Source organism: Dunckerocampus dactyliophorus, chromosome 18 (assembly GCF_027744805.1).
Source record: "Dunckerocampus dactyliophorus isolate RoL2022-P2 chromosome 18, RoL_Ddac_1.1, whole genome shotgun sequence".
NCBI classification, from domain to species: Eukaryota; Metazoa; Chordata; class Actinopteri; order Syngnathiformes; family Syngnathidae; genus Dunckerocampus; species Dunckerocampus dactyliophorus.
Genome location: NC_072836.1, coordinates 19,416,509 through 19,442,241, shown reverse-complemented (window position 1 = coordinate 19,442,241; position 25,733 = coordinate 19,416,509). Strand labels below are relative to the sequence as shown.

General features: G+C 41.7%; 3 protein-coding genes across 7 annotated transcripts in view; 2 read left to right on the top strand and 1 right to left on the bottom strand.

Moving 5' to 3' along the window:
• Nucleotides 1-167: 167 nt before the first annotated feature.
• Nucleotides 168-15,617, top strand: ciita (class II, major histocompatibility complex, transactivator). Of its 4 annotated transcripts, none has more exons than XM_054760397.1 (20): nt 168-498; nt 2,525-2,587; nt 3,810-3,857; nt 3,968-4,030; nt 5,286-5,387; nt 6,348-6,395; nt 7,264-7,461; nt 8,712-8,762; nt 8,895-8,957; nt 9,035-9,267; nt 9,395-10,674; nt 11,558-12,052; nt 12,133-12,312; nt 12,386-12,457; nt 12,532-12,612; nt 12,680-12,763; nt 13,714-13,797; nt 13,900-13,983; nt 14,091-14,174; nt 15,137-15,617. In XM_054760397.1, the coding sequence occupies exons 2-20, from the start codon at nt 2,533-2,535 to the stop codon at nt 15,210-15,212; spliced, it is 3,381 nt and encodes a 1,126-aa protein (XP_054616372.1). In that variant the 5' UTR covers nt 168-498; nt 2,525-2,532; the 3' UTR covers nt 15,213-15,617. The 4 variants fall into 4 exon arrangements, 3 of the variants coding, with proteins under 3 accessions (XP_054616372.1, XP_054616374.1, XP_054616375.1); XM_054760399.1 differs by having other exon boundaries at nt 168-1,952; XR_008566815.1 differs by lacking the exon at nt 14,091-14,174 and having other exon boundaries at nt 13,900-14,044.
• Nucleotides 14,577-20,628, bottom strand: dexi (Dexi homolog (mouse)). Its single transcript, XM_054760467.1, has 2 exons — nt 19,808-20,628; nt 14,577-18,131 (listed from the first exon to the last, which is right to left on the bottom strand). The coding sequence occupies exon 1, from the start codon at nt 20,160-20,162 to the stop codon at nt 19,893-19,895; it is 270 nt and encodes an 89-aa protein (XP_054616442.1). The 5' UTR covers nt 20,163-20,628; the 3' UTR covers nt 14,577-18,131; nt 19,808-19,892.
• A 239-nt stretch (nt 20,629-20,867) lies between these two features.
• The window catches only part of clec16a (C-type lectin domain containing 16A), a 35,829-nt gene continuing 30,963 nt past the window's right edge, over nt 20,868-25,733 (top strand). For both annotated transcript variants that reach the window (XM_054760414.1, XM_054760412.1), the window contains exons 1-5: nt 20,868-21,086; nt 21,499-21,627; nt 21,891-22,024; nt 23,005-23,153; nt 23,760-23,865. In XM_054760414.1, the coding sequence (XP_054616389.1) occupies nt 21,013-21,086; nt 21,499-21,627; nt 21,891-22,024; nt 23,005-23,153; nt 23,760-23,865 (592 nt within the window). In that variant the 5' untranslated portion in view covers nt 20,868-21,012. The remainder of the gene's footprint in view (nt 21,087-21,498; nt 21,628-21,890; nt 22,025-23,004; nt 23,154-23,759; nt 23,866-25,733) is intronic.

Sequence of the window (25,733 nt, the reverse complement as noted above, 5' to 3'; positions counted from 1 at the left end):
CAATATATTGGCATGTGCATGCGAGTGTTTTCCTCGTCTCCCACCTCCAAACAAGCAGGAAGTGAGTTCACTCTGCATTGGTTCAGCGAGTTTGTTCTACAGAACAACGGCATGAACGACGTGAGCCCTTTTGTCAGTCATACAGTCTCTTAATCTCGGTGGGTGGAGGTGGGGCTGCGAGCATACACGCAGAGTGCCGAAGGGTGTAATATGGTCAAATCTGGTCATGTCTCGTTCTCGTAGTATTTCCTCATTTGTTGACACCCCTGTTGATTAATTGTTGCAGCTGTAGTGGAGTTTACATGTTCTCCACATGGTTTCCTCCCGCAGTCCAAAAACATGCGCGTGAGATGTGGAGGCTGGTTAATTAGATATGTGGATGGTTGGTTGCCTGTTTGTTCCCTGCGACTGACTGGCAACCAGTGCAGAGCGCACTCCCGCCTCTCATCTGAAGGCAGCTGGGATCGGCTTCGTCGCACCCGTGACTCTGAAGAACAGGTAAGCGGTAGAAAATAAATGATTATGGAGCTTGTGTTTGGCAGCGAAAATACCAAAAAGAAAAATAATAATAAAATGGTTGCGTGAACACTGAGGGGCTTTACATTGGGAGAGTTCTTAACATGAAAAGCTTTTCATGTGGAAATAGTAGTGTAAGGAATAATTGTCTCGATGTGTGCTACATTTGGAACCATGACACATTTTAATCATGCATGCAGTGCTCTCAAATTCCTGAAAAAACATGTTAGTAGGTTTTTATTCAATGGGTGGTCAAACAAATAGGATGTTGGGATGACTAAGAGTGGATCAGCAGGTGCTTTCCACTTCAGATTCCATCACCGGTGCGGCACACCTTAGAATGAAGTTTCTGATAAAACGTCTGATCAAGTACGCCTGCACGCTAATTTCATTTGGAGTCTGTCCCAAAACCTCTGCCTTGCTTTCTTCTAATGTAAATGAGACGAAAGAGAGAAGAAATATCAAATAGCTTATACTGTAAATGAATTCAGGAAAATAAGTATTTGATCTCATAGCAAACCGTGTCTTGGTAGTACTGATGGTTTTTCAGCAGCGTGTAGACAACAGAAGAAACTGGAATATGCTGTACTTGAGAGTAGTCAATGTACAGCTTTTGTAGCAGTATTGATTTGCTCTCCACGGAAAATGACACACACAGTTTTGTTGAAGTAGCTGGCAGCACTTCAGCCAAGAATGGTGCTGGGGCTGCATGAGTGCTGCTGTCAAAGGGGAGCCACGATTCATTGATGGAGGCATGGATTCCAACACTTACTGTGACATTTCTGAAGCGATCTCCTTCCCTTTGGAAACCGGGACGCCAGGTTTTGAGCCCAAACAACATCCAAGATGTGTAGTGCTTTGCTGAGGGAGGTGAAGGCGTGGATCCTCAAGCGGAAGGTGGAGGAGCACAGCGTGCATCAACACCCACTAGATCCATCATAGAAGAAGATTCCAGTAACAACCTGTGCAGTTCTGCTGAATTCCATACCCAGGAGGTTTAAGGTTGTGTTGGATAACTCACAGTAAATACCGACACTTTGGACGTGGTCACTGTGAGGTGGACTCACTTGTGTTGCCAGCTATTTAGAACAATGGCTGTGTGGTGACTTCTTTCCAAGCTTTACACTCACTCCTCAAGGTTAACGTATTTTGTTCTTTGAAAAGACACTTCTTTGAAATGGATGCTCAGGTTATTTTTTGAGAAACTGTCAAATCTGTCCAGAAATAATTAAAGCCGAGCTGCTTTCATTTCTGTACCAAAACAGAAAGTAAAAGTGTGTTGGAGAATCAGCCTCATGGAGCCACTGCGGTTCACTAAAGGACATGAGACAGCTCACGTTTAATCGAGAATATATATTTTTTACGTGTGGAATACATAAGAAAAAAGAAAAAGAATTGCGGTGCGATACAGAACAGCGGCGAACCGAGGCTACCAGGTAAGTTTTGTTTTGATGCTGCTTCGGATCAGCCTTGTGGTTGTGTTTATCTAAAAGTGCAAGTATATCTTCAAAATATCTTCGTTAGCTAAGACGTGTGGAGCTTTATTTAATTAAAGTCAATGTAATGTTTACTGGAATATGCTCGAAATGTTGTAAAACAGTCACGCCGTTTTTATTCGTTCTATGACAAGAAAATTGGTTATCACGCTGCAAAAAACGGAATTTGCTTAAATACTGTATGTAAAACGGCACCATATGCCGATTTGTGGGTTTGAGGCCAGCGTCTGACGTTCAACACCAAAGTCATTCAAGCACGGGCCCCTTGTGCACTGGGGGTGGAGGTCATTCTGGAACTGAGAAGGTCTTTGTCAAACTGTTACCACAAAGCAGTGTGCATTCTTACTAATGTGTCACTTCACAATCATCATAATCATACAGTATATCTAGCAAATGTTATGGCATCACTGGAAAATCATAGCACTTGCTAAGCAGACTGCACTGCACCTCAGACAGGAAGAGAGTACATCTTGTTGCAGTTTTACACTATTAAATCTTAGTGTTCTCAACAGGTTCCAAGATGCAGGAAATGGATCAGGATCCCTTTTTCGGTGATGACTATGGAGAGTTGCCAGGTTTCTATTTTGCTTACAGTATTTGTGTACACCTCCACTGTTAATATATACGCTCCTGATTTTAAAAAAAATGTTGAGAAATTGCAAGAATTTACGTTTTGCACTGTTGGATCTTAAGGTGGTTCTAAATAGAGCTTCAAAATGCAGAAAGAAATGGGAGTGAGTCGAAAAAATGCTTTGAATAAGCAATTTATTGCAAATAAGCATTAAAGTGAAATAGGTTGTTCATCAGCAAATCAAAAGTGTAAGACCAACAGCCTTTAAAAGCCAAATGTGGATTCAGTGTCATTTTCTGTCAGTTATTCACACGGTCATGATCTCTTGAAGGCCAAGGCAAAATAGCTTTCTCTCTTTGAGCGCAGTGGGGTTGTTGACCTGCATAAGCAAGACCTCTCGCAGCGCGCTCTCGCTGCTGAGGTTGGACGCAGTAAGTCATTTGAAACTTCTTAAAAGATCCTGAAGGTTATGGAACAAAAAAAGTCAAGTGGTCCACCTAAAAAATGTCACCAGCCATGAGCCAGAGGATCTGATTGGCTGTCTGTCGGCCCACATGAAGGTTGTTACAGGTGCCGAGTGCGGTCCAAAAATAAAGAAACATCTTCAAATGCCTCATCTCCTTTAATGACACAAAGTTGCCTGTTTGGAATTTGTACAAGAGCACCAAACATGGGACATTGACATGTGGAGAAAGTTTTATTCTCTGAAGAGAAAAAATGGAACCTTGATGGCTTCCAACGTTACTGGCATGACAAGGAGATCCCACCTGAGATGTTTTCCACACGGCACAGTGGAGGAGGCGCATCATGATCTGGGCTGCTTTTTCCGTCAACGGAAGAGTGGAGCTTCATGTTGTGCAGGGGCGTCACTCCACACAGAGATACTCAAGCAGAGATTCATACCCAGGTCTTCCCGATCTCCTGACTGTGTGGCCAACATGCTAACCACTCGGCCACTGCGCGACCCTTTCACATCCAACAGTGCAAAATGTAAATTCTTGCAATTTTTCAACTAGTCTTAAATTTCTGATCAGGAGGTTGCAAATGGTTATCAGTCATAATTAATTGCAATGAATTAACTGCAAACTGTGATGAATCATCATTTGACCGCTGCTGACTCACAGATCCCCATCGTGTTCAAATGAAAGAGTCGTCCTCTGTTGTTGTAGCTTCATGTAGTCCAACCTAGAGGTCCAACTCTTTCGTCTTGATTATTCTCATTTCAGATGATTTGTCAGAGTTCATGAACGACGACTACCTGGTGACAACAGTTGGTAGGTTGCTACCACATGCCATAGAATGTTAAAACATGAACGGAAACGGAAAAATGTGCTTTATGAGATGCTGCATGAACACACTGGTGACCTGCTTTATGCTCCTCTAGATACAGGCAGCCTCTTTGGTGATGATCACCTGCTGAATTTTGGCGAAGAGCTCAGCAACTTCAGTAAGAATGTCCTTTTATGCAAATATTATGTGGAAAAAATATATAGACATATTTAAAAAAAAAACAGAAAACATTTGATACTGTTTTTTTAGTGTAGTGAAAATGAAATGGGAACCATGTGACTTCTATTGCTGCGCAGCTACTTTATTGCAGCTGTGTCACGCCCACATCATGAATTTGTTTGTTGATCAAGAATCTTATCCTGAGAGGGTGTTACCTCTGTCAGAGGTCTGAATGACGTCAAGAAACAAGAACCGATTATCAGGGGTGTCACAAGATCTTGTTGCACGAAATCTTTATTAGAACGTGACAAGAATATTTCTCATTTGGAAAAAAAAACTTTGACGTGGGTACTAGGTCTGGAACAATCATAAATAAATAAATTAATCACACAGTAAATGAAAATCAACTCCATAATCTTGCCGGCCTCAATAAATTGCCATGTGCATGCGTGTCTGTTTTCCTCGTCTCTCGCCTCCAAACAGGCAGGAAGAGGGTTCACTCTGTGCACTTGTTTCAGCACCTTGGCGCGTTTGTTTCATGGAACAACGGCATGAACAGAATGAGCCCTTTTGTCAGTCGTACAGTCTCTTTGTCTAGGTGGGTGGAGGCGGGGCTGCTAGCATACACACAGAGTGCAGAAGCGTGTAGCCTTGCAGGGTAATTTGGTAGAAATTAAATTATTGCAATATATGTTTTTATTGTACTTTTCTTAAAAGTAATGTGAAAATCTTGTCTTGTCTTGTCTTTGTAGGCCAAATCTCGTGAACGGAGTGTCTGGTGACACCCCAACTAATTCCGCTACAGCACCATTATTATACTTTCTATTTTCACTATTATTGTATATTTATTATTTATTATGACAATTTATTACGACTATCATTTATTTACGAAGACAAGAACCTTGACTGCCATTTAACCGTATTGTACATTATCTAGCGGTAATCATTTTCTCATGTACTTTGTACCAGCAACGAGTACATTTGGAACACGGGAAGTGAACAAATGTATTGCAATTACAATTGCAAATTAATGTATTGTATTACAAAGTAATGTATTGCAATTGATGTGGATGTGATTGGGGGCGGTAGGATTAAATAAGCATTGCTTCTTCCTACGCCTTTCTGGAAATGTAGAGCTGTGAATTGTAAGATGTGATGTATTCCAATGTAACTTGTATGCGTGTCCAAAATGAATGAAATAATTAGCATGGCCATTACTGATACTGATGCACAACTTACCTTTATGCGTACAGGTGACACTCCAATGCCAACTGAGCTACCCAAGCCAGACAGCAACCAGGACGGAGGAAAAATTAAACCAACCACAAGGAATAATCGTCAAAAAGGACCAGGAGGTAACACTGACTTGCTTAAACAAATGACTAGGGCTGCAACTAACGAATATTTTCTTAGTCGATTAATCTGTAGCTTGTTTTGATTAATCAAGTAATCACTTAAGCCTTAGACCAGGGGTGTCCAAACTTCTTCCACTGAGGGCCGCATATTGAAAAATGAAAGGATCCCATGTAGATACAAGAGACGTTTTCTATACTTGCCAGCATCTCAGCTCTGTCTTATTGGTGACAAAGCGTATTATTAGTATGAACCTTTTCTCCTTACATTTTGCTGGTTTTTCAATTTTTTATTTTTTTTTTCCTCTTGTACATTTTTGTCATCATATTATTACTTTGCTCTCATAAACTTTTGACTTAGTTTTTTTTTTTCCCAACCAAATTTTTAAAAATGTGCAACTTTATTCTTGATTTTTGTTACTCATATTAGGATTCTTTTTTTTTCCCATAATATTTCAACTTTATGCTGTTTTTTTTTCTTTTAATATTATGACTTTACTCTCTTAATATTTCGTCTTTATTCTTGTAAAATTACTGCTCTTTCCTCCCATGTTTTTTTTCTTGTTTTAATGTGCCAAGGGCAAGTAAAAAAAAGAAAACAAAACCTAAATGGCCCTCCGGCTGCACTTTGAACACCCCTCTCCTAGACGGACTCAATATAAAGTCAATATAAACCGAAGATCAAAATGTACATTTTATTGCAATACAGAATATTTTATAATTTAAATATATTTAATATCATTTAAACATTTAAATATATTAACACTGAAATCATAGGATATTTACATTTTTAAATAAAAAAACAATTAGTCAAATACCAAAATAGTTGTCGATTAATGGGCTAATCGATTAATCATTGATTAATTATTGCAGCTGTACAAATGAATTGCCTGTCAGCCCCAAAGTTCTACTAACTTGATATCAGTATTAAGGATATATTCAATATTTCTATTTTCTCACCAGCTTCACGATCAAACGCAGCACGCCAGAATTCCAGAACAAAAACTGAAGGTAAAAATTAAAGACTTTTCTTTTCTGTATTTACACTGTCTGCGATTTCATTTCATCGTATAAAGTTCTTTCTTGCCTTGAGGGCAGCATTCATAGTTCCAGCCTGTACACCATTGCCTTGGCACTATCCCTAGCCGCTTCCGGGAGCCAAAGGCTGGGTTGCACTGTTTACGGAATCACGTGACTGTTTTGCTCGGCCGTTACACTTCCTGTTCCTCACTCAGTGTGATCAGTGTGGGAACTACCAAATATTCCGTACCCAGAAATCTGCACCGTTACACTCCTACAAAAGCCCCTTTTACATAGACTGTAGAAGCCGACATTTGTCATGTTTTTCCCCATGTTGCTGTTCGGGATAAGCATCACCGACACAGACGGGGTGGCCCAACTTGTCCTGCAAACGTGCTGCCTTTTGGAGGCACGATCTGAGCCATGACTGTATGAATCGCATTTATTTATCTGCGGCAGCCACAAATAGATATGGCGCCACCTGTTTGCCCTCGCTCATAAACACATTATAATGGGACTGTCTGTGAATGTAGGTTGCCGTTCCAACTCCGCACAGTAGATGGCATCGTAACTTCGTAACACACCTCATACGCACCTGGTCTGCCAGAGAATAAGAAGACGTAGCAGGAGGGATCAGCGTTGCCACCGACATTTAGCGAGTTTTCATATGCCTCTAGAAAAAGCGACTTCTGACAAATGTAGTGACTATTTCTGGTCTTATGCACACTTTTAAAACACCCCCCACCCCCCAAAAGCATCCAGGCAGCCTCGTCTTGCTTGTGACATGAAATGCTCACTTTTTTTTTTTGTCTCCCGCTGTGTCCATAAAAATGACAAAATGTGCATGTGGCTTTTGTAGGCGCTGACACAGGATCGGTGCAGAGTCGGGGAGAGCCAACACTTCTTTCTACACCTCCAACGAATGTCTTTCCTCTCAATACCTCGGTCGCATGCATCACATTCCCAGACACTCCAGTTTATCATTTTCAGAGACTGAAGATCCATCCAGTACTCAGGCTTCCTCTTCCCTCTGCTGCTGCTCCTTCGTACATTTTAGGTGAGTTAGTTTCCAGGGGTTTACTCCTAATGCTACTGCCCTACCTTACACTCTGTAGAGCACACTAAATAAGTTGGTGTTTACTTAGATGAAGTAGAATTGACATTAGAGAAAGCAGGGTGTCCAAACCTTTTCCAGCGAGGGCCACATACTGAAAAATGAAAGGTGAAAAATCCTATTGTTAGTATGAACTTTGGTCTTTGCTCTTTTTTTTCCCGTTTTTGCTGGTTTTTTTCCAAAATATTTGAACTTAAAAAAAAAAAAAAAAATCTTCATTAATTTTCTATTATATCATTACGTTATGCCCACAGTATAATATCTTTTTTCCCCAAACTAAGTTTCCAAAAATGACAACTTTATTTTGTTTTGTTTGTTTCTCATAATATTACCATTTTATTTTTAAAAAACTAAACTTTTTTTTTTTATATATCAGCTCTATGATACTAACATGACATTATTTTTCCTCATAATACGAGTTTATGGAGGGAAAATTGCAACTTTTTTCTTGTTAGAATATGCCTTTTTGTTCTTCAATACGTTGACTTTATTCTTGTAAAATGACTGAATGATGAATTTTTCCATTTCTGCTGTTGTTTTTTTTGTTTTTTCAACTTTCCAACTATTTCAACTTTCTTCTTGTACATTTTTTTTCTCGTAATATTTGTACTTTATTCCCACAACATTGTACATTTTTCCCCAACCTAATTTTTAAAAATGACAACTTTATTTTGTTTGATTTGGTTTTCATAATATTCGGACTAAAACCTTAAACTAAACTATAGTCTTTTTTTTAAATATATATATTTCAGCTTTATGCCACTAAAATGATGTTATTTTTCCTCATAATATTACAGCGTTATTCTCATAAAATTACATCTTTTTCTCATTCGATTACAACATTTTTTTTTTATATTTTGACTTTCTTCATGTAAATTTACTGCTGATTTTTCTTGTTTTATTTTTAGAATGTCTCGCGGGCCACAAGTTGGACACCCCTGACATAAACTCTGTAGTTGAACCACAGTTGTATGGCTTGGGTATTGTGCATACGCAAATATGGCATCATCAGGGCAAACACAACAATTTCAACTTGAACACGGTGTATTCGAGTAAAATGGGATTTCTATCACATTTTGTATTTTGGGCGGCACAGTGGTGAATGTGGTTAGCACGTCTGACCTCACTGCGAGTTGGTGGTTTCCTTATGTTCTTTTCGTTTGTTGCTATGAACCTTTCCCCTGCGGCTGCAGTACCTCCTTCACAACCGGCATGTCAACTAAAGCAGCCACCCTTCCCCCAAGGTGGGTAAAACAGTTACAGTTACAGTTAGCAACATGAATCCGTTCCAGGAGGTCTGACTCAAAACGAAACCTACTCTAACTGAATCAATTTGATCCACATCATATACTGTAAATACCATGCCTACGTTTCAGAGATGGCTCCTAGTAACGAATCAACCAAAGTTCAACAGTCTCCCTCCACGATAAATATTCCACGTAAGTTTTTTTTTTTAATCTAGACTGGAAATATGCAGAAAACAAAGACTGAGAAGCAGTTCTGTTTTCATCCTCAGAGAGCGTAAAGGAGTACATTGAGTCCGCCAAAGCCTACATGAATCAGACCTGTGAGGAGATGGAGCCAGGGCTGAGTTTGACCTCTCATTACGTGGACGCTCAACTGATCCGGCGGGAGCGCTTTCACTCGCAGAAAAAGAAAAGGAAGAACAAAAACAGCATGTGCATAAACAAACAACTGGAGGCCATGGGAGATATTGACCGACAAAAAAGAGTGCTCAAATTGAGCGAGGTATACGTTCCTCTTAACTTTGACAGCTTAAAGTACACTACGTTAAGCAATCATGATGATGCAGAATACTTACAATACTTGCAATATTGCCAAATGCTATGAACAAATGTCTGTGTCTTCTTTATAGATATTTGAGAACGCCGATGGAGAACCCAAACAATACATACTGCTGCTTGGCAACGCAGGCATGGGCAAAACCACCCTGATCAGAAAGCTATGTCAAGACTGGTCAAGGGACCGCCTCCCGCAATTTGACTTTCTATTTTTGCTGAATGGCAAAGCTGTCAGTTTAACAGAGGCTTCCTACAGTCTTCAGACTCTTCTACTCGACCTCTCCTCCTTTGTCCCTTCTGGCATCAATGCTCAGGAAGTCTACACTCGAATTCTTGCAACCCCCAAACGTGTGCTCATCATTTTTGATGGATTTGATGAACTTCGGGACTATGACATTCTATTTCAAGGCCAAGAAAAGGACTACGCTGTGGTGGAGAAAGAAACTAAGGGCAAGTCCTGTACGGTTAGCCAGCTGTACTCTGTCATCCTACAAAGGACCGTTCTCAAAGGATGCACTCTTCTGCTCTCTGCCAGACCACGAGGCACAGCCTCCCAAATAGTGCAGCGATTGGACAGTCTTTTGGAGATTAGCGGCTTTACTCTAACTTCTATAGAGGACTATTTCCTCAAGTACTTTTCTGCACCTAATGTCAGAGAATATGCTATCAAGTGCTTACACGAGTGCAGCTACCTCCGTCACCTTTGTTGGAATCCAGGACTCTGTCGACTGGTGTGCTTGGTTTTGGAACACTCCAACGGTTCAGAGGACCTTCCGAAAACTTTAACTGAGCTCTGCCATCAAGTGCTTTGTATTAAAATGCAAAGTGACAACTGGGGCTCATGTACTCAGGCAAAAGATCAAAGTCAAGTGCTGCTCCGATCTTCAGAGGAAGACCTGATGCAAGTCTCAAACAGAGCTCAGGTGAGAAAAGGAAAAAGAACAATGAAGAGAAAATGGTGTAAAAAACCTGCTAAGAGGAAAATTCTTGTTGTTGGACCGGAGGAAAGAGAGTTGCTTTCTCAGTTAAGCTATTTGGCCTGCAAAGGAGTCAAGGCCAGCTCTTCCATCCTCCCGGAAGAAGTAAGCTTGCGTTCGCAACTCAAGACGTTTGGGCTCAAGTGGGGACTTTTCCTTGCGTACCAAGTGAGAGCAAGACCAGCCTACTCAAGTGGTGAAAGGGGAAGAGGAGTAGAAGCAGAGGAAGGAGAGGTGGAAAGAGAAGATGCAAAACGAAGGAAAAAGCATGTGTGTGGGCAGAGAGAGAAAAATGATTTGAAGAGTGACCACATCTTGCTTTGGGCCAACCCCTTCCTACAGTGTTACCTAGCGGGAGTCCATATGTCCCTTTCAAGGTAAGACTTGTTTATCCATCCATCCATCCATTGGCTTCCACTTGTCCGGGTCTGGGTGGCGGGGGCAGCAGTCTCAGTAGGGAAGCCCAGACTTCTTGGTTCCGGCCACCTCTTGCAGTTTCACCAGGGGGACACCAAGGCGGTCCCAGGTCAGCTGTAAGACATAATCCCTTCAGTGTGTCCTTGGTCTGCTCCAAGGCCTCCTCCCGGTTGGGGATTCCCGGAACACCTTAGCAGTGAGGCATCCAAGAGGCATCTGGACTAGATGCCCAGGCCACCTCAACTGGCTCTTCTCGATGTGAAGGAGCAGTGGCTCTACTCTGAGCCCCTCCCTATGAGATAGAGTGAGTCCAGCCATCCTACGGAGGAAACTCATTTCGGCCACTCGTATCCGCAATCACGTCCTTTCGGTCACAACCCTAAGCTCATGACCATAGGTGAGGGTGGGAACATAGATCAAACGGTAAATTGAGAGCTTTGCCTTCCGGCTCAGCTCTCTCTTCACCACGACGATCCAGTACGGCGACCGCATTACTGCAGACGCAGACGCGCCAACCTTCCCTCACTCGTGAACAACACCCTGAGAACTCCTCCACCTGGGGCAAGGTCTCACTCCCAACCCGGAGGGTGCAATCCACCCTTTTCCAACTGAGGCCATTCCGAAGCCGTGGTTGTTAGTTGGAAGACTTGTTTATCAACACAACTCACAACTCCAACCCCTCCAAAAAATTACAGTCTCGGCCTCACCTGCCTCCCTGACTGCATGTCACTGGGGTGAACTGGGGTTGAGCCAATGTTGTAGTAAAAATGTATAGTATGTCCCCTTTCACTAACACTTTCAGTTTTAGAATCTCTGAGTGAACTCGCATTTGTCTTTCCCCAGAAATTTTGAATACAATCACTTCATCCAGAACCTCCTCATCCAGTCTCGTCCAAAGGGACGTCGTCGTCTCCAAATAGAGGTGCAAGAACTAACTCAACGGTTCGTGGTCGGCATCATGTTCCTTCACAGAACCCAGCATCGTAGGCTTCATCTCGACATAAAGCCCCAAAAGCGTGATTTTGTGACCAACCATCTAAAGAGGTTTTCCCTTGCTGCCCTGGCCCCAGGACAGGCCCTGGAGGCATGCCACTATCTTTTTGAGTCTGGTTTCGCACATGGCAACAGGAGTAGTGACAGCGGAGAGGCACAGGTGGTCACTCATAAACCTCCTAAGGTGCTCGCATTTCACAGTGTTCCACTCAGCCCGCTGGACGCCTTTGTTGTGCAGAAGATTCTCGAAAAGGCCGAACCTTTTTCTTTAGATCTGCAGAACACCGGAATCCAGATCTCGGGACTGAGGTCCCTCGTGAGTCTTGGCATCTGCCGCACTTACAGGTATTGGTTGATCCAAAAAAACACAACATTCCTGACAAGTTAGACGCAGATGACCGTGAAAGTTGTGTGTTTTTGTTCAGGGCCTGCATAGCTGATGTCATTGCCCTGTGGGAGCAGTTAGAGCAGAGCGGTGAAAGGGGGCTCCTAAAAGAGATGGTGACTAAGTTCCAGGTCCACCCTCTAAAAGTCATGCAAGTGTGTCAAATAGACCACTTGGCAAAGCTGGTGAACGTCCATCTGCACAGGAGGCTGTCAGACTGGTAACTGACCACGCGTGGATCCATTCAGTACGCCGTGACACCGACAAGGAATTCACATGTCTCCTGTCTCTAGTCTCAGAGACCCTGATCCCATCTTGGAAGAGGGAGTCCCAGCCATCACGGGGCTACACAAACTAGAGTTTGAGTGAGTCGCTAGCACAGTTGTGTTGTGTCAGGAAGTGATGATGTCATGAATAGGCATCTTCTTGTTCTTTCTAGGCTGGGTCCAGAGCGTTGGCCCCTGGCTGTCCCCAGGCTTTGGGAGTTTCTACCAGATTTACGTGACCTCCAGCACCTGGAGTAATACTCAGCTTCACATGTGGTTTTATCTTAGTGCATACGTGATGGTGATGCCATTCCCTTTCAGTTTAGAGGGCAACAGGATCGGAGACGAAGGAGCTGAGCGGCTGGCTGATACTTTTGCCTCCCTCTGCTTTCTAGAGATACTCAAGTGAGTAAACGTAAATGCTTACATGACATGACCGTAACACTGCATGAAGTCATGAAGTCGGCCATGGCAGGATAGAGTGAAAGAATTTCTCTTCCCATCCTGTGTGGAAGTGGTATGGTTTTGGCTTCTTAAGTTTAGAAGAAATAAATCTGAGGCTCGCTTGCTAGCTCATGGCTGCCTTGTGTCCCTACAGCATAATGGGCACCACACACGGGAGGCGACATCGCCTCTACTCCATTCATTTTCAATGGAACCTGCGCGATAGAGCGATTATCGCGTGTCGCCGTCCAGCCAAGCGACACGCCAAGTTCGTGCGTGTCATCGTGCACATGCTGGCTTGCTAAACTTTTCATCGCTGACGAGGACCAATCAACGGGAGTTTCATTGATTGACCAATGAGCAGACAGGATGCTAATCAGTGCGCTATACTTGCCGTGTCAGATTTCCCGGCGCTATTTGACATTTCTAAAAAAGGAAATGGAGATGTGAAGAAAAAAACAGCGGCATGGGAACGTTTCCATGGATTTACACTGACATTTATGTAAGTACTAGCAAGATCCGGTACTAGCAAGACAGCCGTGGGGGACTCATACAATTCTCTCTGAGAGTTGAGCAATGTGGTGGAAACAGAATAATAGGAGTGTAGAGGCGTGTTATTTCATGTCTACACGGCTCTAATATTCTATTTCCTAACATTGAATCCTATATCGTGTAAATTCATTTATTGCGGTCGGGCGTGGACCCGATTAACCGCTATAAATGAGAGACGGCTGCAGTGGAACGGATGAATTGGATCTACATTATTTCTTAGGGGAAAACTTGATTCGCTTGGCGTATGTTTGGGTTAGAGTCGGACCTGCTGGAACGGATTCATGACGCTAACCAAGTTTCCATTGTATGCGCCTTTTGGACTCAACACATTTCACTTCTTTTTGTGCTTTGTGGTTTAGTCTGTCACAGAATGATATAGGGGACAAGGGGGTGAGGAAACTGGTGACCACACTGAAGGATCTACCCAAACTGCACTGTTTAATGTATGGAATTGCATGCACACACACACACACACACACACACACACAAAGAACATACACACGTTGTTTCGTTCTAATTGCCTTTCTTTGCCTTTATCTCTCCAGCCTCTACAGCAATGTGATTTCTGACAGAGGAGCCTGCAGCTTATCCGTTGTCCTCCCTGACATGACTTCACTGACGGACCTCGAGTAAGATTTGTGGCAGAAGGAAAAGGATATCTTCATAAGTTGTATTGATGATATTAATCGGGTGAGAAATATTTGACTGAAAAATGACAATGATGTTTCGCTGCCAGCGTGAAGTATAACAAGCTGTCAGACGTCGGCGCAGAGCGCTTGGCAGCAAGCCTGAGGGACTGTAAACAAATGAAGGCGTTAAGGTGAGGAAAACGTCACATTTGAGGGAAATGCATCCTTTTTCGAGCGCACAGTCAAGCAGGCTAAAACAAAAGCCAAATGACTTTTACTGCATTGACTCCATTTCCTGCTGCCACCCGCTGTGATGGCTTTACAAAAACTGCAAAAAAAAAAAAGGGCAAAACATACTTAGGAGGGTAATCTTTTAAATCAGGGGTGTCCAAAGTGTCACCTGGGGGTCATTTGCGGCCCGTGACTGTTTTTTTTTTTCTTTTTAGTGTCCCCCAGCACATTCTACAAATATAATTTAACAAGAATGAAAAACAAACAGTAAAAATGGAAAAATCAGCAATAATTTTACAAGAATAAAGTCAAAATATTAATAGAAAAAAGTTTTATTTGAACAAGAAAAAAAGTCACCACTTTATAAATTTATAAATAAAGAATAAATTTGAGGAAAAATAGTGTAATTTTAGTAGCATACGGTGGAAATATTAAATGTTTTATTTGCTTGTAATATTATGAGAAACAAACAAACTCTAAATATGAGAAATGTGCCAATTTATATGACTAAAAATGCTAACCAATATGTCTCCACCCGTCATTTTTGTACATAATAGCTTTAGTATATACAGTAGATATTTCATTTAGTTTTTGTATAATTGCATGCAAATCTAGCTTATAGCAGTATTGCGCACAAACTGTGTGGTTATTGCAGTTGCTTGATGTTGATTCTTGTATTTACAATTAATTTCTATTATAATTATTCACCTTTTTTGTATTTATTTGTCATTTGTTCACTGATATACAAATTAAAGTTCTTTCGTACAAGAGTATGGAAATGACGGAGGAGGGCGCCATATAAAATCTCGCCTCAGGGGCACATCTGGTTCCTACCACAAGTTTTCATCATATTTTTCTAGAACATTTTGCAAAAACTTCCACCAGTTCTCCTCACCTTGCTGCTTTTTTCCTCCCGTCCTAGGATGTGGAACCAGTGCATTCCATCTGGAGTATTTGAGAGACTTAAGCAGCAGGACCCCAGGATACGTTGGGATTAAAGGGCGATAGAACCTCAGGTCCATGGACCACCCTCTGTGCACTCTTACATTTGTCATAATATATATATATACACAGTATATACAGTATGTGTGCAGGCCACATAGACCATGAGAGGACAAAAGAGGGGATGCTACTAAAATTCCTCTGTGTTCCTTTAGAGCACCACATAGCACGTGTACTGTACTTGGTCAAACCAGGTAGAAATACATTTGCACTATTGTTTGACACTGGAGAAATAAAGAACTGACCCGAAAGGACTATACACTATATAATACACTGCAAATACTATACCATGTCTTCTCTTTTGTTGGACACTATTGTTTTACTTGACTGTAAATGTTTTATATTGTCAACATATCATGTCTGTTTGTTTTTTTATCAGTCTATTAAAAACCTTTGACTTCCTCCGCAATAAGTTTCTCTTCTCCTTAGCGGCATGTTTTGTACTACTTTGCATGCCGGTGCCAAATCAGTTGAAAATGTTACAAGTTTAATTTATTATTAGCTTAGTTATGTGTATTTGATTCACTTTAACTTAAACTTGTAGTCTTTTTTTGTGATACTCCTATTCTTCTGTAAGGGTCGGGGAATAGAAAAATGAGAAGTATGGCCAGCAATTGTTGCTCTTCCGTACGACAGCCGATGATGCTGCTTTGAAGGTGCATTAGCACACCCTGGTGGACACAATGTAGCATGACACCCACAAAAAGCACGTGGTTTCTAGGAACTTGCAAGTTAGTAAGCAGCTGAGGCTGCACCCAAAGCCACGCGGGCTTGCTTCTGAAACGTTTGTTTTCCACACATTCCATTGTCTCACACACCTTTTTCTTTCATACAGCACATTTCAAGGTAAAGGTAAAATTAGCATGGCGATACACTTAGCATCGGCAGTAGTCCTATTTCTCTTGATATTTAGGACATTATTCTCAAACTGTGGTATGCAAGAACATCTGATTATGTATTTAAATAAAAAAATGACGTCGGCTTCCTCCCATACAACACAAGGACCATGAAATAATTAGTGAACTAATGTTTTTTAGCTAAAATTGGTATTTTAATCAATTAATGACCCATTTAATAAGACATGTATTTAATTCCAATTTTAATTAACATATTTAATTATCATATATTTAATTATTAATATCACATATTTAATTTTCTAACGATGTATTTATTTAATTTTGGCACTTTTAAGCCCTACCCTTGAAAATGAAAACAGCAATGGCGCCCCCTACTGGTTGAAATTGTAACATCGTGAAACGTTCTGCTTTTTCTGTGCACGGCGGCTCGGTCCAGGTCGTGAAACGTTCGTCAACCCGACCTGCTGGTTTCTGGTTGGATCATCCTGTGAATAGAGTTCAACACATTTCTAGGATATTTCGACATTCATTCTACGTTTCAGCATTCACACATAATTTCAACTTAAAATTGCTTCATCTAGTATATTTTTTGAGGCGGTAAAAAGTTTGAGAACTACAGGTTAGTAGTATTGTTTGGAGTAGCTGTATACGTGGAAAGGCATTTAAATCCACTGCTTAGTGTGCTCGCCTGAAATAAACAGGCCAGGAGAGCCATTAACATTAAAAAGAAAAAAAGACCCCTTTAGGTCAGTGGTGGTCAAAGTTTTTGACTCGCGGGCCACAAGCAGAACAACATACTGGCTCATGGTGCAAGGAAACAAAAAAACAACACATCCACAGCAAGTTAACGCATCACATGAATCAGCAAGCAAGCACTAAACATAACGCGTAACTTAAAACTGTTATTGCCCAACGCCCGCAAGGCATGCTGGGTAGCCCACCTGCAACAACATGAGATATGAACAATAAAACTGGATATTCTAAACATATTTTGCAAACAAGCAAAACTACAACAAACACAGCAAAATGCTGGGAGAAAGAGTACCACAAGGTACCCAGCATGCCCTGCAGCGGGGATATATGGGTGTTTTTTTGGGCATGGGTATCGTGTGTAGACATTTCTTTGTACGCAGTCGGTAGGTTATTTTGTGCGTCGTGTGTGTTTTTTTGAACAAGCTACAAGATTGCATCTGACTATTTTGGCGACTCAAGCGTGCCACAACAGCACTGAAAGTCATGTTGCCGCCTACACTTTCCATGTTATCAGTTTAAAAAGGACCCCGCGGGCGCAGTTTGCCCACCCCTGCCCCACATCAAAGACTGTTTTATCCCACTCACCCACAAGCATGACAATGTTAAACAGCCATTTTGTTTAATCCAGTTCGTTATTGCTTCAAAAGTATGAACTCATAAAACCAAAAACATTTCTTACGACAGAGCTACAAAAACAAAACATAACATACAATACAGCCAACGTGAGTCCTCTTCAAGTCTCTTCCATGTGGAAAATGATAAAAACAAGTATGCAGAACTGAAGTGGCTCTTTTCAGCTTCCTTTTCAGGTCATCTCTAATGAATTGCCATTTCATTTTCTGTGTGTAAAACCTGGAAAGCAGTGAGTTTGGACTGTCTTGTACAAACAGCCTCTGTTAGATACACTGCGGACTTTAAGAGGGAGCAAAATGTTTGACTTATGAAGTGAATAAACTCACGTTGTACTTACTAAATCGCACCTCTCAAAGCGTGAGAGCCAGCAACACATTCCTGTTACATCAACTTCCACTGTGAGCGATTAAGGGTGAACTAATTTGGCATGCTGCGCTGTGGATGCTGTTCAACAGCTTCGGGCTCTGATGGTGCAATGGGCATGCTTCTCATCTCTGGATAAACCACTTTTAATCCACAGCGAGCTCTTCTGTTTGCAGCATATAGTGCCTCCTTTTTCCCCTCTCTCTGCCTCTGAAGCGGCGGTGCAGCGTCCGGTGCTGGTAGAGTGAGTCTTCCCCAGGGGACAGAAGCCCAGCAGGTGCTCTTTGGTTTCTTTTCAACCCAGACAACCTGTCATCATGTCAAAAAACAACAACAACAATGTTACAGATAATTACAATATAAAATAGATGTGCATGGTGACATTTTTACATTTTTATCAACGCTATATACACTGCTCAAAAAAATGAGAGGAACACTCATGTTGTCAGGCATGCGTACAAGCACGTGGGGGCCACACAAACTACTGAGAATCATTTTGAGTTGCTACAATGACATTTTAGCAAAATGGACCAGTGTGCTGCATCATTTTTTCACTTTCATTTTTGGGGTGTCTTTGATTTCCCCCCTCTATAGGGTGATCATTTTCATTTCTATCAAATGATGTGGCATCATTTTGTTACTAATACATCACCCACTTATTATCAGGAAACATATTCAACATCATTTTCCCCCAGTTTAGATCTGATGTGTTTTCCAAGTGTTCCTCTCATTTTTTTGAGCAGTGTATATATACATATAGATATACAGTATATACTGTAGATGTGTGATTTGTTGGGGTGTTGTCATGCCATATCGACCAGCATGTTTTATTGGCACAAGAATTACCCACATACTGTGTTTTTAAAGGTTAAAAATAAGTGTCTAATCAATAGTTTGAGGTAGTTTTGGGTTCACGCTTCAAATTCCGAGGCTTCACTCTTTTTCAAAAATATATTAATTAATGAATAATGCCGTTTTGTGGTTGAAAATGGCTTATTAGTCCAGGAAATTCATATTTAAGCAAATTTTGTGTATTGTTTCGCCCTAAATGAAGCATTTTAAAGCATAACATGACTACATTAACTAAAATACATATACAAGTATAAGGCTTTCAGAAGACGCATTCAAGGACATGTAGTATTCTACACTGGTCACTAGGTGTCAGTAATGTTCGGTGAGACACACAAGCGAAAGACTTGGGCTTTTTAAAGCAGGTTTGAATTGTCTCGCCTAACACGGGATACTGTGGTCTAGTGGTTAGCATGTTGGCCACACCGTCTGGGTTTGAATCTCCGTTGGGCATCTCTGTGTGGAGTGTGCATGTTCTCCCCGAGCGTGCGTGGGTTTTTTCCGGGTACTCTGGTTTCTTCCCACGGTCCACAAACATGCATGTTAGGTTAACTGGCGACTAAAATGTCCACAGGTATGAATCAGAGCATGAATGGTCAACAAAAGTCAGCTGGGATAGGCTCCAGCATTGACAAGTGGCATAGAACATGAATAAATGAACAGACTACTGTTGTAGCCGTAACCCACGCCAAGCTAAAATTCAACTCTAAAACTCGTCACTTCCTGTCTGCCCCCAACTCAGCTCCCCTACACATTTAAGTCCACTACATTGGATAATACAAGTGTAGACTATAGGGGTGTTATTTCATGTCTAGAGGGCTCTAATAATGTAAAAAAAAAAAACACACATTTTGAATTGATTTTCTATGCTCTAACTGTGAAAATATTTCACTTGTAAATAAGAACTCCTAATTCGCGCATCTGGAACTAATTAACTGTGATAAAGGTACTGTAGATAAAGTATTAATTGTATATACGTTTTGTGAAAAGAGTAGTCCACTTCAAAGGACATTGCATAAAACAAAAATCATTTTCTGACATAAGCAAGCATAACGTTCTCAGCCAAGACTATTTAATGCATACAAAAATGACAAATGCTATTCTGGATCTCAGTTCAGTTGGACTGCAAAAATTACCTTTTGCCTCTCCATTGAAGGTCCAAGCAGGCCCAGTTTGTCCATGACCTCTGCATCCTCATCACCTTCATCAGCACCCGCCTCATCAGTCCAGGTAGCCCTCAAACACATCCAGGTCCGCGTCCGCGTCGTAGGGGAGGGATGCCGGGTCAGAGAGAACCCCAAGGTCCACCAGGGCCTGATCCATATCCTCTGGCAGAAATACTATCCCCACATTCAGGACGATGTACTCCATGAGGAAGGCATAGTAGAGAATGAGAACGTTCACAAAGAATAGGCCCAGATAAAACATATAGGGGTGCTCGTCCAAAAGCGATTCCACTGAATCTAGCTGTGCATAAATGGTGTGGGTCATAGAGAAACAAAGCCACGATTCAGGCGCTGCAGTGCACAACTAAAGTTGTCACTGATCTGCACACAAATCTGTCAGGGCCATCTTGTCCGTCCCGAATGGGGAAAGTGATAAGCACTATGATATGTGAACATTCACGACGGATAAAGACAATAAAACGCGTGTGCGTATAAAAGCCTCACGATCATAGCTACCAATAAACACTATCGTGATATCGCCTTAGCTCCCTTGCTAGCATGGCTTCACGTTGCTTCTTAGCGGAATTCAAGCCATGCCAGCTGGCCGAAGATTAAAAACAGTCTCAGCAAAAAAACACGAACAAAGTACATACAGTAATTACATGTGTATTGTCTCCATTCGAACCGTGAAAACAAGCATTTCCCACAAAAAAATACACGTCCTCGTTCTTTTTAACCACCGCACGTATGTTGTCAACATTTTTAGCAACTGCATCAAAACATTGCGGACCCCAGCAAGTGACGCCAGAGCTCTCGGCTCCCGATTGGCTCGCTGTTCAACAGCTTTCACTCTGATTGGTTGCGTAATGTGTCAATCATCATTGCAGCTGGTTCTTTGTCACGTGCTAAATACGTCAACAACACGAGGACGTACGTGTAGTTTTTACACGTTAACTTTTATAGACACACCACCATACAAAAACTACAACTCCTAGAAAGCCCACACACGACCGCAGTTACGTAACGACTCTTCATTCCCTCCTGTCGCAGCCTATCGCCGTCTGTGTGCTAAGTAGCTACCCACCAAAAGTGGGTGAAATGGACAGATGCAGACGCCACTAACATCAGCGAAATAATAGACCCGTCAAAGCATCAGCACCCTTGCAACCACAGCCATGTTTGGCAGGTCACGGAGTTGGGTTGGAGGACAGGGGAAATCGAAAAATATCCATTCCTTGGACCATTTAAAGTGAGTAGCTAGCATGAACATATATATGCTAACATTAGCAAACACGATAACAATAACGATACCCTCTTGACATACTTGCAATATTGCTCACTGATTTGACATCGTCTAAAAAAAAGTAACTGGCACTGTGTCGTCATCCAGAAGTCTTCGGGTGTCTAGTATGTGTATCTGATCGTATTCTGGTTTTCCACCGTAGAATAGCATGAGTTGTGTTTTAAATACTGATTGATTACAGTTATTTGTAATGCAGACTTGCACACATAAGTTGCCTGATAGCTGTCACAATATGCTGGAACTGAACCTTGACCTCGCTTAAGTGTGTCGTTTGGGAAAAGCCAGTGGTGGTCTTTTGCTTGCTGAAGGCCTCAAGATTTGCCCTTACTTTAATGTATTTTATTCATGTCGTCTTTAGGTACATGTACCATGTCTTGACCAAAAACACCACAGTGACAGACCACAACCGCAACCTCCTGGTGGAGACTATCCGCTCCATCACAGAGATCCTCATCTGGGGGGACCAGAATGACAGCTCTGTGTTTGAGTAGGTCAACATCAATGCAGGCCCTTCATTTCTGAAATTCACTTTGAAATGATCTAATCCATTGATGGCCTTACGCTGCACTGGCGCTATTTTGATGACATTTTTGGAATACGCTTTGTGTTAACTGTCATTTGTCGTAACAAGTGTATAACAGTTGTTGGAGTTGTGGGCAAATTAAACAAGCAGACAAGCAGATTACTACAATATACAAGCACCAAAACCTGTTTATATTGACGATTAGCTTGTGAACCTCATGTGTTCAGCTTCTTCCTGGAGAAGAACATGTTTGCCTTCTTCCTGAACATCCTGCGACAGAAGTCCGGCCGCTATGTGTGTGTTCAGCTTCTTCAGACCCTGAATATACTCTTTGAGAACATCAGCCATGAGACGTCTCTGTGTAAGTTTTTGACATACTTATACATACAGTATATATGATTTTATATTGAATTAACTCCTCCATTCGATGACCCACAGAGTTTCCGATAGTTGCTGGGTGTGTTTTCTCTAAAAGTAGAAAACAGTGGCATTGACAGCTGTGGTTGTAGGCAACCTCCTGATGTAGTGTTTTTTTTTATTTGTTTATTAACTCTACAAGATGGCAGCAACTGAGCAGTTTGCTCCGTACAGGTATTACAATATTGGTTCTGTTGCTTCTGGGTTTTCAAAATATGTTGATTAACAAATCATGCTGTTTTGTGGTTGACAACGGCCGACTACATGTGGAAAACGACTGCATATTTAAGCCATTTTCCATAAATGAAGCATTTTTAAGCATCAAAATCACTAAATGAAGTACAAATATAAGGCATTCAGAAGACGCGTTAAAAGATGCTGGGATCATATGTAGCATTGTACACTTCTCGCCAGGTGTCAGTCATGTTTTTGTAATGTTGGGTGAGGCACACAAGCACCAAACAACAGGCTTTTATTGCCGGTTTGAATGCTCTCACAACAGGCACAGTAATCCAAACACAGGCTCCTGTTGCGGCCGTAACCCACGCCAAGCTAAAACTCAACCCCCCACACAGCTCCCCTACACATTTACAGCGACACACACGAGCACGAGTCTATTTATGTCTTACTTTCTTTTATTATGTCTACTATATTGGGCAATATGAGTGTAAGGGTGACTATGGGATGTTATTTCATGTGTAGAGGGCTCTAATAATGTTAAAAAACACATTTAGGAGTAAACAGGGTTTCTGTGCTCTATGAAAATGTTAGATTTATAAAGAAACCTGCTTCGTGGAAGTTGTCTGTTACCTCCTTTTTTTTTTTTTCTTCGAAATCAGTTGTCCAAAATCAAATGAAATGTTCTTAAAACCTAATCTTTTTAGTGCTTGCTGAAGGTAAAAAGGTGTCCCCTCCTCTCTGCAGATTACCTTTTATCAAACAACCATGTGAACTCCATCATCGTCCACAAGTTTGATTTTTCAGATGAGGAGATCATGGCCTACTACATCTCCTTCCTCAAGACGCTGTCACTCAAGCTCAACAATCACACCGTGCATTTCTTCTACAACGAGGTGAGGCCAGGCGTCTTCTTGAGATGCCTTGTGGTGTTCCTCGTTTACCACAAACAACTTTAACCTGTGGTGCTATTGCTGCTGTACATGAAGGGAAGTCGTTATTTGAGACACATTATTACGTACTATTCAAATTGTGATAAATAATAATAGCAATAATAATGGATAGATTTTTCTAGAGCACCTTTTTTACAAGGTACCCAAAGCGCTTCACTGTGAAGTGAACCTATTATTCATTCACTCCTCACTCACACCGTCGTGGTGGTAATCTACATCTGTAGACACAGCTGCCCTGGGGTAGAATTACGGAAACGTGGCTGCCAATTCGCGCCTACGGCCTCTTCAACCACCACCAAACATTCATTTACATTCATAGACCAGTGTGGGCAGCACTGGAGGCAAGGTGGGTGACGCGTCCTGCCCAAGAACACAACAGCAGCGACTGGGTGGAGGGAGAGAGCCCAACCGGAAACCCTGCAGCCCCTGGATGACCTGCTCCACCCCACCCCACCCGAGCCACCGCCGCCCAATATACTGTCCAGTGTGTGCGTTTGTGTGTCTCTGGTATCTTGCTAACAGGCACATCTCTCTGTCTCCCACACTCAGCACACTAATGACTTTGCCCTGTACACTGAGGCCATTAAGTTCTTCAACCACCCTGAAAGCATGGTCCGCATCGCAGTCCGCACCATCACGCTCAACGTCTACAAAGGTGAGTTTCGAGAGCCCGCACGTGCACACACACGCAGACATGCGTACAACATCCGCACACGTTATTTTTTTTCCCCCTTTGTTTTCCTGATGCTTTTTATGATGCATGAGCATGACTGCCAGGTAAACACACATGCACCCTCTGCCAAAATGCTATCAACACAAAGTGTCATATCAAATATGTAATAGATCTGCACACTAGTGTAGAGCTTTGTGTGAAAGCTTGTTGCAGCACATGCAATTTTAATTGCTTTTTGGAAATGCAACTATCGCTAAATTTGCACTTTTGATTGATACTGTGCACCTTTTTGTAGAAGTATTTCACTTTACTTATGGCTACACTGCATGCACATGCAAACGATACGATGCTATATTAACTGCTGCACTAACTAGTAGGGGTGTCACGAGACAAGACGATACACGAGGTTGGGTCTGTGAGTACGAGTGCGAGATGAGATTTTAACTTCACTTTTAAGAAAAGTACAATGAAAAAATAGAAAAAAAATGTCACATGTTGCAATCTACTAATAGAATTTGTAGTACATCACACTCTTCTGCACTCTGTGTGTATGCTAGCGGCCCCGCCTCCACCCACCGAGACAAAGAGACTGTATGACTGACAAAAGGGCTCACTCCGTTCATGCTGTTGTTCTGTGGAAGAAACGCACCAAGGTGCTGAAAGCAGTGCACAATGAGTGAACCCACAAAACTGACATGCATGCACATGGTGATATATTGAAGCCGGCAAAATTATCACTCATTTTCATTTATTGTGTGATTGATTAATTTATTATTGTTACAGGCCCACGTGATCGAACGAGAAATCTTGTCACGTTTTAATCTCGCGAGATCTTGTGGCACCCCGACTAAGTAGTTTTTTTTTTTCCCCCAAATGTATGACACATCTTTTCTTCCCAACTTTATTTTAGATTTAAATATATTAAGATAAGCTCATCATAGGATTAATATAGAATCAACTTGATGATGAGACATTGTTGTATTATGCACAAATAAGGCCAGTTATTAACATTAAATGTTGTACAAGTGTAAAAATAAGTTGACGGCTGTATAAAAATACTAAACCCTTTGACACTTCACACAGGCAAAGCAAAATAGGCAACACAGAAGCGTGTGTAGCACTGTACAACGTCATAATATTTAGCATTTCTGTTTCTGTGGTCGCTGTAACTTTTTCGGCTTTGGCATAACTGATAACCTTGTGTGTTGGAAAAAAAAAGCAAAGCACGTTTGTGGGATTGTTTGTGGGACAAAACTCATTTAGAGAGTGCAACAGTGCAGCAGTGATGTTGCGAGTGTGCCAACAACGGAAAAGTGTTGCTTTCTGCCGTGTCAGCTTCACAGTCTCGTCCCTACTCTCTCTGCCTGTTCGCTGCCTCAGATGGGCAGTGCATTGAGAGGGTTGGGCTTGTTTCCTCACATTTCCTCACTTTGCATAACATTCCATTGCCTCAATATACAGTATATACAGGCACTGCAATATACAGTATTAGCAATGGCTGTCCTGATATCACTGAAATGGTCTGTCTTGTCCTGCATGTAACCCTTTGCACTGTGCCGCGACACCTGCATTTATCGCCCACCCCCAACATTGTAGTAATGCAAGGTACATAACAGTATTATGGCAAAGGTCTAGTCAAGAATGTGCTCATTTATTGCATTGTGGGTTTATCCAGTACTTGTCCTTTTATGGTTGCAAAAAAATTGCACACTGTTGCTAAATACTAATTTAAGCTTGTAACACTTTTATTTTTTTCATCATTGTACTGTTAAACACAAACTGCAGAGAATCTTGAATCTTGAATCTTTAATGCAGAGCTGTCCAAATTGCAGCGTTTTGCGTTTTCACCA